We start from the raw sequence: 14170 nt of genomic DNA on the forward strand, positions 1-14170 counted from the left end.
TAATTACAAACATTCTCCACCATTTAAATAGATGGGAATCTCGATCCCGGGGCAGGGAGCCAGGGCCAGCTTTTGGGAGTCCGGGCAGCAGAGGGGCTGAGCAGGAGGGATGCAGCAGGATGGCGCTGGATGAAAGGATGCTCCAATACTCATAAGAAAGATGGGGATGGAGGCTTTAGAAGGGCCTGTAGCTATAGGATGAGGGGTGATGGGTTTAAACTAAAGGAGGGGAGGTGTAGACTTCCTATAGGATATAAAGGAAGACACGGGGGTGTTGAGGTGTTGGATGAGGTTGATGAGAGCTGGGGATGGGGATGGAAGAGGGGTCTTTCCATCAGCAACCTTCCTCTTTTCCCATCTTTTCCGCTGCCATCAGCACCGAGGTTCAGCAAGGAACCCCTTGGAGGTGCCAGCACCGGAGCAACTGCCGCCAATGGGACCAGGGGCCGTGTTGGCTGCTCAGGGTGCACCCACATTCCATTCCCTGCAGTGGGAAAGAGGCGATGCTGCAGAGCCCCCCCTTCCACCAAAGCACCGAGAGGCAGACTCCGGGTTTCCCATAGGGATGCTTGGGTTTGGTGCCTGGAGCAGGGATGTGCCTGCAGGCCGGGAAGCAGGCAGAAAGGCTGCATTGTGCTGAGCTGAGCATGCAGAGCCCCTTCTCCTGCCGTGGCCCCGGTGCCATTCAGGCAGCAGCTGGCACCGCTCCCCCCTTCCCTGCCAATGCAGTCGGAGGAGCTGGAGCTGGGACTGTCGCTGTCCTGCCAGGGAGGGCACGGCAGGATCCCACCACTGGGAGCTGGGAGCCTCATTCCCACACTGAGCACAAGCAGGGTGAAGCCCTAGGAATGAGCAGTGGAGGCAGCCCTGGTGCCAGCCCTGCCTGGGCAGTGCCGTGAGGATGGGGAGCTCCAGACCTCACTCCTGGAACATGTTGGTACCAACCGAGACCTCCCTCTGCTGTGCCAGGAGGGAGCATCTCCCATCGTGTTGGAGCAAGGACATGAGGATGCTCAGGGGCTGGAGCAGCTCCTGTATGGAGCCAGGATGAGAACATTGGGGCTGGAGAACAGAAGCTGTGTGGAGACCTCAGAGCAGCTTCCAGTGTCTGAAGGGGGGTGCAAGGATGCTGGAGAGGGGCTCTTCATCAGGGACTGTAGGGATAGGACAAGGGGTGATGGGTTCAGACTGAAACAGGGGAAGTTCAGGTTGGAGATAAGGAAGAAGTGATTTATGTGAGGGTGCTGAGGCGCTGGCACAGGGTGCCCAGAGAAGCTGTGGCTGCCCCATCCCTGGCAGTGTTCAAGGCCAGGTTGGACACAGGGGCTTGGAGCAAGCTGCTCCAGTGGAAGGGGTCCCTGTCTGTGGCAGGGGTTGGAGCTGGAGGAGCTTTAAGTTTCCTTCATCCCAACCCATTCCATGGCCTCTCGGTACCTGTCCCATCCGGGGTGGACCTCACAAAGGTTGGCAGCATCTTCACCGAGGCGGTGGGGTTGGTGTCTGCTCCCAGCCCCTTCTCCATCTCCTTCCCGAAGCGCTGGGACACCTCCTGCAGGGTCTCCTCGGAGAGCCGCATGTGGTACAGGTACTTGTCGACCTGAAGGGGGGGATACAGCCAGGAAAGTCACCGGGAGGGCTGGAGACACGGGCACAGCCCCTGTGACACATCCAGCACCCCTCACATCTGCTGGGGGTGACGCAAGAAGCAGGTCATGCCCCATCCCAAAGGACAACAGCTTATCTGCAGGTACATCAGTGATACCCACCAATGGAGTGCCACCCGCATCCCTCTCACCAGCATCCCCTTGGGTACCAGCTTGGGAACACTGAACCCCGAGGAGCTCCGGATGCTCTTCCCCTCTCATTCACCTACGGGCACCCAAACAGGTTGTGACAGCAGGACCCAAACTGAGCCCAGCCCCGGCTGTGAGTCAGGAGGTTGTGGAGGAGCTTTTCCAGCTTCTTCCTACGCCTCGACCTTGACCCCCGGGGCCTCTTCCCTACGTGAAGGATGCCGGGCAGGAATCCACTGCCCATTCATGTCTTTGCTGCTGAGATCACCCCTACAAAGGGTTACGGTGCCACTCAACCCCCTTGAGCAAGCAACGCTGGGGTGACACAAGTGGGTGCTGTGGCCGGAAAGGGAAGAAATCCACCCCCTGCTCCTGGGCATCGCTTACACCCCGATGCTGAGGCTATGAGGATGCCCACCCCCTTCTATAAATGGCACTGAAGCATCGTGTCCTCCCTTGGAAAGGCATGGATAAACCCCATCCCTTAGCACCAGAGCAGGGAAGGGGAGCAGAGATGAGTGCAGGACAAGGCACCAGCTCCCAACTATGCCCCTGTTTCCATTAACTTCACTCAACATTAATTAAAGGGCAGCTGCAAAGTGGAGAGGAAAACTCCACCCAGGCAAGCTCACCTGTCTGCAGGCACGTAAGAGCGGGTCATCAGAAACCCAGCGTGATCGGGGCTCTTTTATAGGGCTACGCTATAGGAAATGGGCATTTTGTGGGCGAGTAATAGCGTGACCTCGCTCACGGATGCAGCTCTGCTCTGGGTCAGGCTTGGGATGCTCCCGGTATCCTTTTAACCCCTGCCTTATCCCCAGCTCTGTTGGGGATTGGGAAGCCAAGTCCCCTGTTGCCCCATGTGCTGCAGCGAGCTCAGAGGATGGGTTTGGTTTGTTCGCTGGGCAGTGCGATGGGGACGGCCTCCTCCTTCCCATTAGGGATGGGAAGCAAGCAACTGGGAGACCAGGAACGGATCAGAACCAGGAACACTGGATGCTTCCCGGTGCAGGCTGTTTACCAGCCTCTCCTTATCCACCGCAGCAGCAGGAAGTCAAACACTCCCCTCCTTCTCCTTCTGTTTGCTCTCGCCTGCTGAAAATTGCCACCCGTGTTCCAAGGTTGTGGCTATCAATGCGGGAAAGGCGGCTGCTTCCCAGCTCCATCCCAGCGCCAAGGTTAGGATTGCTCCCATCGAGCTGCCCTGACGGTTATCAGTCAAAGGCATCGACCCAGGGCAGACGGCCCAGCCCCGTTTCCAAGCTGTGAGACAGAGATAGCGCTATCTCTGCTTGTCGGGACCTTTCACAACCTCTCCTCCAGCCACCATCGTGCCCCTTTGGCACAGATCGGATCTCAAGCAGGCTCCCTCTGCCCCTGCACCAGCACCTAGGCTGGGTGTTGGTGACAGACAATTGGCTTTGGGGGCTTTGGGTGCTTTGCCTCCCTGCAGCATCTTGCCCCCATGAGATGAGGGGGTGCTGGTGGGACCATCACAAGTGGGGATGGGGTCCCAAAGAGGTGTTCCCCTTCCCATCCCCTGGGTACCGCAGCAGCAGGGCTCAGCAGAGCTTCTCCTCACTGTTCCTCTCCTGTTGGCCACCCTTTCCTCCCGGACTCACAAGGTGCTGCCCCATCCCATGAGGATCTCATCCCAGAAGCTCAGAGGCACAAGAAACCATTGCTGTTTGCTCCTACATTCCTGCCCAAGGCAAAGGGCAGTGAGGATGCTGCCGAAATCACAGCACAGGGGAACAAGGCAGAGGTTTCAGCTCCTTTCTCCGGCACAGGCCCTGCACAGCACTCTCCCCATGCCAGTAATAACCAGCAGCATAAGAAACAGGGTGACCTTCTTCTAATCCCCAAAGCCCCTTTAAAACCTGGATCATCTCCTGCAGACACAGACATCGTCCCACTTGGCAGCTAAGGCAGCTCAGGGCATCCTATCCTGCAGGAGCAGCTCAGCTCCTTCCTAACCCTAACCATAACCCTAACCCTAACCCTAACCCAACCCTAACCCTAACCCTTCTGTGCGAGACCACCTTGACCCTCACCGAAGAAGAGCCATGGCCACCTTCATGCCCAAGGCTTCCCAACCCCATGGCCTGGTTCATGACTCCAGGTCTGCCCCCCCACTGCACCCAAGCACACCTCAACCTGTAGCAAAGATTGAGTAAGACAAGGGAATTCAGTCTGCATCACCGGAGCACGAGCATCCTTCATCCTTCTCTGTTGTTTGACCTCTATTTAAGATCATTGACAGCCCCAGACAAACACACACTGGGTTAAGAGCTGGAACTGGGATTTCTGGAAAGCTTCCATCCTAAATAATAGCTCTTCCCTGAGGAAATCTAAATAAACTGAATGGAGGAGGCACGGATTTGAGTCTGGGCGCGCTCAGAGCCGAGGCCAACGCACGCAGGGCACCACAGTTCGTTAAAGAACTGGATCATTGGAGCGTGCTCGTAGGTGCAATGAGTTTGAAGGGGTTTTTGGAACTCGACCCAAGCAATTCCTGGCTCAGAGCTGTCTCCAAAGGCTCGGCTAATTCCTATGCCCAGCATCTGCTGCTGGAGAAGTGCCTGGTATTGCCCTTCCCAGCTGCAAGGCCACTGTTGGGCAAGCTCCATCCGCCCCGAGGCCGAAGAAACCTCCAGTTGCCCAATTTTTGCCACCAGCTGGAAGAGGGAAGAGCTGAGTAACCCAAAAAGAGCTTAAAGTAACCCAAAAAGAGCTTAAAGTAACCCAAAAAGAGCTTAAAGTAACCCAAAAAGAGCTTAAAGTAACCCAAAAGCCAGGTTTGCTTTTGCATCGATGATAACTTCCAGCTCCAGCACTGGCACTGCAGCTGGAGGATGCTCTTTTGCCTGAAGCCTCCCCTTAATCAGGACTAGACCCTAAGGGGCCGGTGCTGCAAACGTATTAAGCTGGGAATAACTTCATTCCAACTCAGTGCCACTCTCTATGGAGAAAAGAGTTAACTCCTCACCATATGTTTGCAGATGGTCCCATCAACGCAGCTGCTTGCAGGGCTGGATAAACCCACCCCAACAGACCTACCCTGTATTGCTGCCCCCCCGTACCACACACAGGCAGCGGAATGGCTCGAGAGCTGGGAAGCAGGGAGGATGAAGGATGCTCTTCCCCTCGCAAGGGTAGCAGGGACCCTTTGCCCCATTGCTCAGTGGGGATATGGGGCAGGACTGCTCTTAGTGATGGAAACGACAGCGTGACAGTGGCTTCCGGCACAGCACAACCGTTTCCTGCCCAGTAAATGCCAGCAGGGCTGGGGGAAGGACATCCTCATGCTGTAAGGTTTTAGCTGCATCTTCCCCATTGATGACCCCAGGCTCTGGAAACGCGAAGGGGCTCATCTTAAGCTTTAGTTTTGCTCTGCATCTCCCCAAAACCACGTGTCTGATGAGAAACAGACCCGGAGCAAACGTTTCCGGTCCCCCCCCCTTATCTCCCCGCTGCAGTTTTGGGCTGAATGTGCCTGATTTCAGCAGTGTTTGGGGGAAAAGCATAATGCTGGGGGGGGCTGGCTGTGTCCTGGGCTGGATTCTTTTCCTTTCTGGGAACGAAGTCAAGTATTTGTTGTGTATAAGAACACCGGGGAGATGTTCAAGTATAGGGAGGGCTCAAACACTCCGAACCCACCACGTGCACAAGCAAACCCTTCTCCAGGGCAATCTGCCTGAAATCATTTTCCCTTTGAATTCCTTCCCTCCCTATCCCAGTTTTTCACTTAAAACAAGCTGTTTTCCTAAAAACCACGTCGTTTTCCCACAACACCAACTCCCTCCCTGCTTCTCGCATAGGGGGATGCTTTGCAGCCACGCTCCCATCCCGCCTGGGATACAGTGGATTCAGGGACACCGAGGTGAATCTGGGAACGCATCCAGCACACGGAGTGTTTGATTTCCTGCCTCGGGACTGTAATCCAGCACCCTGCAGCTTCATTGTCGGGCAGCACGGGATGGAACCTGTGCCACGTCCTCAGCCCCTGCGCTCCCCCGTGTCACCGGTACCCAGCCCGGGCTGACTCAGTGCTGGGAACCGGCTCGTCCCCTTCCCCACCTCCGGTGACACAGGACTGATGCTGGGCTGCATCCCTGACCCCACGGCAGCTCCCACCCCACGTCCTTGGCTGCTCTTGAGGGCTCTGCAGGCAATGAAGCCCCACGTGCCCTCCCCGCCGCAGCCAAGCCTCTGATGACACAGGCCCGGAGTCATCTCGAACCCGAGTGAGTCAGATGGTTTCCTGCTCAGCCGGTTCCTCCCCGTCCTCACAGCACATGAACCCCACGCTGGAGGTGGAGCCCAGCACCCATAGTGAAGAAGTCACCCAGGAACCCATCCCGGGCTGAGCCCACAGCACCCTGGTAATGTTCACCAGGGAAACATTCCAGTGTCCAGGAGCTGGAGACATCAAACTGCTCCCAACAGCCCTGAGCAGGCTGTGGGACACTGCTCCAAACCCAGGTCTCCGGAGCAGATGCGAGGCAGTATCTCCCCTTTGGGTGCATCAAGACCTCAACACTGACAGCATCCCACCATGGTTGGGGAAACAGCCTTGCCCCAGGTCCCCGCAGCAGCTCAGCTGTGGGAGGAGATGGGAATGTGGGAATGCTCCCCATAGGTGCTACGGATGGGAAAAGCCGTCCTGCCACTGACCTTGGCAGGCCCTAGAGGAGCTGTTCAGTTGGTTTCCAGGAATTAGCACTCAGGCGTCACTCCCACAGCCGCAGAGGAGCCGGGGAGGAATCAGCGAGACAAAACCAACCCCCCCCAGCAAAGGAATGGGATGAAAAAGAGAGGAAAACCTGCCCGGGAACAGCCACAAACGCAGGAAAATCAACCCCATCGCCCATTCCTCCTGCTTTTGAAGGAGGAATTGCTGCCAGCCCGGTTATTGAGCTCAAAGGCCTCGCATGACAAGGCTGAGATTTAGGGATCGAGAGACCCAGAGTGAGCTGGCACATCCCAATGGAACACGGTTCACCCACAGCAGACTTCCAAGCCAGGATCTCAGGAGGATGCTGCTGAGGTCAATTAAAGTCGGCACGATCCCATGGGGGGGATAAGGGAGGCCTGCATCCCACTGGGCAAAGAGAGGTTGGGGATGCAGGTGACATCCCCCAGTGGGGGCAGCGGAGCAGGTAGAGCCGCTCTGCGTTAATAGGGAAGGAAATCCCATTTCGGGGCTGTTTTGGATGGACACAAATCACAGCTCTTAGGAAGGGCAATTTCTCTCCTTTTCTGCCCGATCTACAGCAAAAAGATGCACGATTCAAGCACACATCGCCCAAAAACCTCTTCCCAAGTGGTAAAGGTAAAACCTTTGGGGTGGATACAACCTTTGGGATTCCACCCTTACATCTCCCTGTGCTGGGGCCTTGGGGGATTTACAAGCCAGGAATCATTTATGGAATCATGCAGCTCAGAAACCCGTCTGCGTCCCCCCTTTCTCCTCAGTTCCTGGGAGCGAAGCCGAGCTCTCGCTGGAGGCCAAGCCCGGCTTTGCCTTCGCAGGAGGATTCAGAGGCATCTGGTTATAAATAACGCGGTGAGATCCAGCCGGGAGGGCAGAGCCGTCTCTCCCACTGCTTTCCCCTCCCCAACACGCACAATCTCAGCAACCCTTTTCCGTTTGGGCTTTGGAGCCCGGAGCAAAGCGGAGCCGGTTCCCGAGGCTTCGCACGCCCTTATCCCAAGGGATAACGAAGGCGAATTATCCTAAACCAAAGCCTTCCCTCTCCCTTATTCCCGATAAGGAACTCGTCAGCTGCCCCGAGCCCGAGCCCAGCCGCTGGCCTATTTCTGCCACCAGGTTACACAACCCCTTCCCGAGGCTTTGGCTGTTGCACAATCCCGGGACACTTGGGAGCGGAGGGAGAAGCCGAGCCCGTATTTCCTTACGGATCGCTTTGCATTGGGAAGTTATTTCTATGCACTTTGTTTGGGGTTCTTTTTTTCTCTCTGTTCTCTCCTGTTTTACTTCCTATTTAATGCAGGCCAAGGGCCAACGTGGGGAGTTGTGTTTCTCCCTCGGCCCGACCCGACGGAGCGAGCCAGGGCTCTCCATGCATTTCGGGTTTGGTTTCGGGGCACTTTTAAAGGGTGCATTTGCACATCCCAAGCATCTCACACCCGGACACTGCAACCACGGGAACAGGAATCGCTGCACAGCCTCTGACATATCCTCAGATGCCCCAAACGCTGCCGGGAGGAGCCTGAGCTCCCACACGGTCCTCCAGCATTATTTCCCTTTCCAGGACTGCTCCTGGTCGAGCGCAGCCCAGCCGCATCCCAAAAGCCGCAGGAGAGCAGAAACCTGCCTCTCCCAAGTGCCTGAACTCTGGAATTACTGGCGGCGAAGGCTCCGTGCATCCCAACGGGAAGCTCGGACTCGCGTTTGCGGTCCACGAACAGGCTCTGGGGCGTTCAGAACCCGTACATGAAGGGCAAGGGGATGTTTCCCATCTCCATCAGTGCAGGGGATGGGGGGGACCCACACGCGCAGAGCCTGCGGTGCCCCATAGGGAACATGGGACGGGACGGGGGTATCCCGGTTCCGGGGTGGCTCACGTGCTGCGCGGGGGTCCCGAATCCCTCGGGAATGGGGACACACACACGAATACAGCCCCCCCCCCCATCCTCTTCCTCCTCCTCCCCTGCTCGGCACCGCGGGGGGGGCTCGGCCACGCGGGGTCCTGCCGCCGCCCGCCCCGGCACGTACCGCACGGCGGCCCCGGCCGGGCTGCACCGGGGCCCGAGGGGCCACAGCGGCGCCTCCCGCCAGCCCCTTCCCCTGTCCGCTGCCCCCCCTCCCCTTTTTTCCCTCTTTTCCTGGTTTTTAAACTCCTTTCCCGTTCTTCTTTAGTTTTCCTTTTTTTTTTTTTTTGGGGGGGTACCTTTTTCGTCTTTTTTCCCCCTTTTTCCTTTTACTTTCTTTTTTCCCTTTTTCCTTTTTTTCATTTTTTTCCTTTTTCTTTTTCCCCTTCTTCCTTTTTATTTTTTATTTCCTTTTTCTTTTTTCCCTCTTTCTTTTTGTCTTCTTTTTTCCCTTTTTTCTTTTTTTCTTTTTTCCCCTTTTCCTTTTCTTTTTCCTTTTTTTCTCCTTTTTCCTTTTCTTTTTCCCTTCTTTCCTTTTTTCTTCTTTTTTCCCTTTTCCCCCTTTTTCCCCTTTTTTCTCCTTTTTTTCCCCTTTTTTCTCCTTTTTCCCTTTTTCTCCTCTCTCCATTTCCCACTTTCCCTCCTCATCCCTTTTCATCCCATTTTCCCTTTCCTTTTTCTCTTATTACCTCTCCCCTCCCTCCATTTTTCCTCTTCTTTTTTCCCCATTTTGCCCTTTCTTTTCCCCATTTTCCCCTTTCTTTTCCCCCATTTTTCCCTTTCTTTTCCCCCATTTTCCCCTTTCTTTTCCCCCATATTTTCCTTTCTTTTCCCTCATTTTCCCCTTTCTTTTCCCCCATTTTCCTCCTTCTTTTCCCCCATTTTTCCCTTTCTTTTCCCCCATTTTCCCTCTTCTTTCCCCATTTTCCCCCCATTTACCCCCCTTTCCCCCCCTTTCCCCGCTCCCCCCTCACCTTCTGTGCCTGGTCATGGTTGAGCTCGGTGAAGAAGTACGCGAGGAGGTGGGAGGCGATCATGGCGCGGGCGCGGGCGCGGGAGCGGCGCGGGAGCGGGAGCGGGGCAGCGCGCGCCGCGGGGCTCCCGCGACAATGTGGCTCATTGAGGAGGTTCCCCCCGGCCCACGAGTGACGCGGCGCCGCGGCGGCTCCTGATTGGCTGAGCCGCGAGGGTGTGTGGAAGTGTGTGAGGGAGGCGGGGCCAGGGGCGGGGGGGGGGGGGGGGTGCCGCTAGGGGGCGCTACAGTGGGGGGGGCATTGGGGGTGAATGGGAGCGCGGGGGGGGTCGTGGAGGGGGTATTTGGATGAATGGGGGGTATTTGGGGTGTAGTGGGGGGGCATTGGGGGCTGTGGGTATAATGGGGGTGCATTGGGGTGCATTGGGTGCACTGGGGGGGTGGGGGTGCACTGGGGGTGCATTGGGGGTGCATTGTGTTCACTGGGGGGCTGGGGGTGCACTGGGGGGGTGCATTGAGGTGCACTGGGGGGTGTATTGGGGGGCTGTGGGTACAGTGGGGGGTGCATAGGGGGTGCATAGAGTGAACTGTGGGGGTGCACTAGGGGGGTGCATTGGGGGGCTGTGGGTACAGTGGGGGTGCATTGGGGTGCATTGAGTGCACTGTGGGGGTGGGGGTGCACTAGGGGGGTGCATTGGGGGGCTGTGGGTACAGTGGGGGTGCATTGGGGGTGCATTGAGTGCACTGTGGGGGTGGGGGTGCACTAGGGGGGTGCATTGGGGGGCTGTGGCTACAGTGGGGGTGCATTGAGTGTACTGGGGGGCTGGGGGTGCACTGACGGGGTGCATCGGGGGGCTGTGGGTACAGTGGGGGTGCATTGGGTGCACCGAGGGACTGGGGATGCACTGGGGGGATGCATTGGGTGCACTAGGGGGTGCATTGGGGGGCTGTGGGTACAGTGGGGGGTGCATAGGGAGTGCATTGAGTGCACTGGGGCAGTGCATTGGGGTACACAAGGGGATAAGCACCGAGGGGCTATAGGTACACTGGGGGCTGCACTGGGTGCACTGAGGGGCTGGGGGTGCACTGGGGCGTGCATTGGGGTGAACAGGGGGGCATTTGCGGTTGTGCTAGCTGTGTGCAGTGGGGGGCTGTAGGTACACTGGGGGTGCATTGGGGTTGCATTGTGTGCCCTGGGAGGGCACTGGGGTGCTACAGGTACACTGGGAACACATTGGGGTTGCACTGGGTTCACTGGGGTGCTATAGGTTCACTGCAGGGCACATTGGGGTTGCATTGGGTGCACTGGGAAGGTATGCATTGGGGGTGCACTGTGGGTGCACTGGGGTGCATGGGGAGGCTGAAGGTGCTTTGGGGTGCATTGTGGGGCTGGAAGGGTGTGTGCATAGGGGGTGCACTGAAGGTGTGCTCTGTGGGGTGCATTAGAGTGCTCTGGGGGGGTGTGTGCATTGGGGTGCATTAGAAGGTCATCTGAGGGTGCACTGGGGGGGCTATAGGTGCACTGGGGGGACTGGGGGTGAACTGGGGATTGCATTGTGTCGCATGGGGGGGCTGTGCATTGGGGGTGCTGCACTGGGGACGGCTGTAGGGTGCACTGGGGGTTGCATTGGGGTGCACTGGGGGGGGCTGGTTGTGCATTGGGAGAGCAGAGGGGTGATGCCTTGGGGGATGCACAGGCGACGGTTGCATGGCCTGGGTGGGGGGATTGGGGGATGCACACTCTGAAGGGGGGGGGGCACACAGCATCACGTGTGTGCACGCGTGTTGCCGTGTGTCGGTAGCATGTACCCGCCATTGCCCTGCTCGCCTGCGTGCACGCGGGGCCCGTCACATGCGCCTTAACGTGCGCATCCGTGTGCACCCGTCAGTGTGCATCCATCAGCGCACAGCCCCTGGCGGTCCCTGCGCCCGCACGCGTGGCCTCTGCATCCTGACATCCCAAAGCACTGGGAATCATCTCCCTGTGTTATCCTAGGGAAAGCTGGGATGGGAAGGTTGGATCCCTCTTTCCTCCATCCCTGCTCCATTTGGGAACACGTGGCTTCTGCATCCTGACACCCCAAAGTGTTGGGAATCATCTCCCTGCGTTATCCCAGGGAAAGCCGGGATGGGAAGATCGGACCATTCCTTCATCCATCCCTGCTCCGTTTGGGAACACATGGCCTCTGTATCCTGACACCCCAAAGCATCAGGAATCATCTCCCTGCATTATCCCAGGGCAAAACCAGGATGGGAAGGTTGGATCTGTCCTTCCTCCATCCCTGTTCTGTGCGGGAACGCATGGCCTCTGCATCCTGACATCACAAAGCTTTGGGAATCATCTCCCTGCGTTATCCCAGGGAAAGCCGGGATGGGAAGGTTGGATCCGTCCTTCCTCCATCCCTGCTCCATGTGGGAACTCATGGCCTCTGCATCCTGAGACCCCAAAGTGTTGGGAATCATCTCCCTGCGTTATCCCAGGGAAAAAATGGGATGGGAAGGTTGGATCCGTCCTTTCTCCATCCCTGCTCTGTGCGGGAATGCGTGGCCTCTGCATCCTGACACCCCAAAGCATTGGGAATCATCTCCCTGCGTTATCGAAGGGAAAAATCAGGATGGGAAGGTTGGATCCATCCTTCCTCCATCCCTGCTCCGTTTGGGAATGCATGGCCTCTGCATCCTGACACCCCAAAGCATCGGGAATCATCTCTCTGCGTTATCCCAGGGAAAGCCGGGATGGGAAGGTTGGATCCGTCCTTCATCCATCCCTGCTCCATGTGGGAATGCGTGGCCTCTGTATCCTGGCATCACAAAGCTTTGGGAATCATCTTCCTGCAATATCCCAGGGAAAAATCAGGATGGGAAGGTTGGATCTGTCCTTCCTCCATCCCTGCTCCGTTTGGGAACACATGGCCTCTGCATCCTGACACCCTGAAGCTTTGGGAATCATCTTGCTGCGTTATCCTAGGGAAAAGCCGGGATGGGAAGGTTGGATCCATCCTTCCTCCATCCCTGCTCCATGCAGGAATGGAAGGGTCAAAGCGGAGGAGCCCTACGAGGGCCGTGGCACGTCCTAATCCCGCCTGGTCCTCCCAAAGAGCTCCTGCTGCCCGGCTCCTGGCTCCCAGCAGAGCCGGTCCCAGCAGCCCTGGGGCAGGACTTACCCAACCCGTCTGCCTGCTCCCTGCCCCGCTTTCCCAACCAGTTCTGAGCAGCTCCAGCTCTTCACCTCCCAGTGCTCCTGTTCTCAGCGGTCATTTACATCATTCTCTTTCCAAGGAATTCAAACTCCATTTCAAAGAGAAAGAAATTGGGGGGGGGACACCCAGAAAAGAGAGGAAGAGAAGCAGAGATGAGACAACCCCATTCCCAGGCTCCTTTTCCCTTGGGTGATCCCATCCTGCTGGACCCAACCCATCCAGCCCCAGTTTGTCCCAGGTTTTGGTGCGAGCCCCGTATCGGATGCTCTTTAATTCCCCCTCTCCTCCTGCCTGTTTCTTTTCCTTGCTAAATACCCAAATTCCCATGGGTTAAGATGAAATTAAAGCAGGATTTAACCTAAAAATATCCGGGCACATCTGCCCACCTTCCCCATCTGCTTGGATGAAGGAAGGGATTGTATGTGCAGAATGAGGGGTCTGTCTCGCCCTTCTGTCCCGTTTGGGAGCTCAGTTCCCACCAGGTTATTTAGGGAGGGATATTCCTTAAGACTCAGTGTTTGCTGGATAACGCCTTAGACAAGGAGCAGGTCTCAGTGCCTTGAAACAGCTTGGGTTTGAGGTGCTTTTTGACTGCAAAATGAGCTTTTATAACCTGTTTCTTAACGCCTTTCGAGCAAGAAACCTCAACATCTGCATCTTTCCAGGCCATCCCCGCCAGCTGCTTCCTGGCTTTCGCATGGACTTGTCCGAATCTATCGGCATTTGGTGCCGCGTTCCTTAGCAGGAGGAAATGGGCTGATTGCAGGCATTGAAGTTACAACCGGCTCCCATTTCTCTAATGGGATCCTTTCAAGGCCAATGACTGCGGTAATGACAACGTCGGAGCTTGAAAGGAAGGGCCGTGCCCAGAGGCTGGAGCAGGGATGGAGCATCCCGGAGCCCCGGGATCGGCTGCGGGTGCCATCACACGCAAGGAGCACTTTGACCCATAGGCAAAGCACCATTAAGGGTGCACAAGGGGTTAATATCCCCCCTTTTATATAGGGGATGGGGATGGTGGGATTGGGAAGCAACCCCAGTGCAGGGATCTTCGGAGCTGGAGCTGCTCCAGGAGAAGCATTAATTCATCTCGGATCACCTGCCCCGTGACTCACGGCTCCATCGGTGCTCCACATAGTTTCCATCAGCGTTTCATTTGACACACACATCCATCCATCCCAAACGATCCCATGGGCAGCAGGGTGACACCGGTGACCATGTATTTACCTCGCCTGCTCACCCAACGCACCGGAAACCTTGAACTGGGCCGGACCCAGCCCTGGCGCAGCGTTGGGAATGGAAAACCGGTCGGAGAGCTTTTCCCTTCCCCAGCAGCCGTGGGATGGAGCGCGTGACCTTGGGGCTGAGCTGGCTGGAACAGCCTTTCCCCATCCCAAAGGGAGCCGCAAAGGTGGGAGGAAAAGGGAGGAATGAGCCCTGTGTGTGCTGGGGGGGGTCTGTGCATCCCACTGCTGCTCCTATGGGGATGCCAGGAGAAGATGCCCATGACCCAGACCAGAGCGCCCCCCCCATGTGCTGGGCTGCAGCCCCAGAGTACAAGCAGCAGCTCAGGGAGGGGATCCTGC

General features: G+C 57.0%; 1 protein-coding gene across 3 annotated transcripts in view; it reads right to left on the minus strand.

Moving 5' to 3' along the window:
* HK2 (hexokinase 2) overlaps positions 1-14170 on the minus strand; it is a 35990-nt gene that overhangs the window by 19049 nt on the left and 2771 nt on the right. The window contains exons 1-2 of one of the 3 annotated variants that reach the window (XM_061348233.1): positions 9386-9556; positions 1435-1597 (exon numbers count right to left, since the gene is read on the minus strand). In XM_061348233.1, coding sequence (XP_061204217.1) covers positions 1435-1597; positions 9386-9448 — 226 coding nt within the window. In that variant the 5' untranslated portion in view covers positions 9449-9556. Of the gene's footprint in view, positions 1-1434; positions 1598-2425; positions 2548-9385; positions 9557-14170 lie in introns of those variants that run through there. The other 2 variants (XM_061348234.1, XM_061348232.1) reach the window with 2 other exon arrangements.

This window comes from Neopsephotus bourkii, unplaced genomic scaffold, assembly GCF_033783945.1.
Source record: "Neopsephotus bourkii isolate Nb327-2 ecotype Australia unplaced genomic scaffold, CSIRO-AGI_Nbou_v1 NB_346, whole genome shotgun sequence".
Lineage (NCBI taxonomy): Eukaryota > Metazoa > Chordata > Aves > Psittaciformes > Psittacidae > Neopsephotus > Neopsephotus bourkii.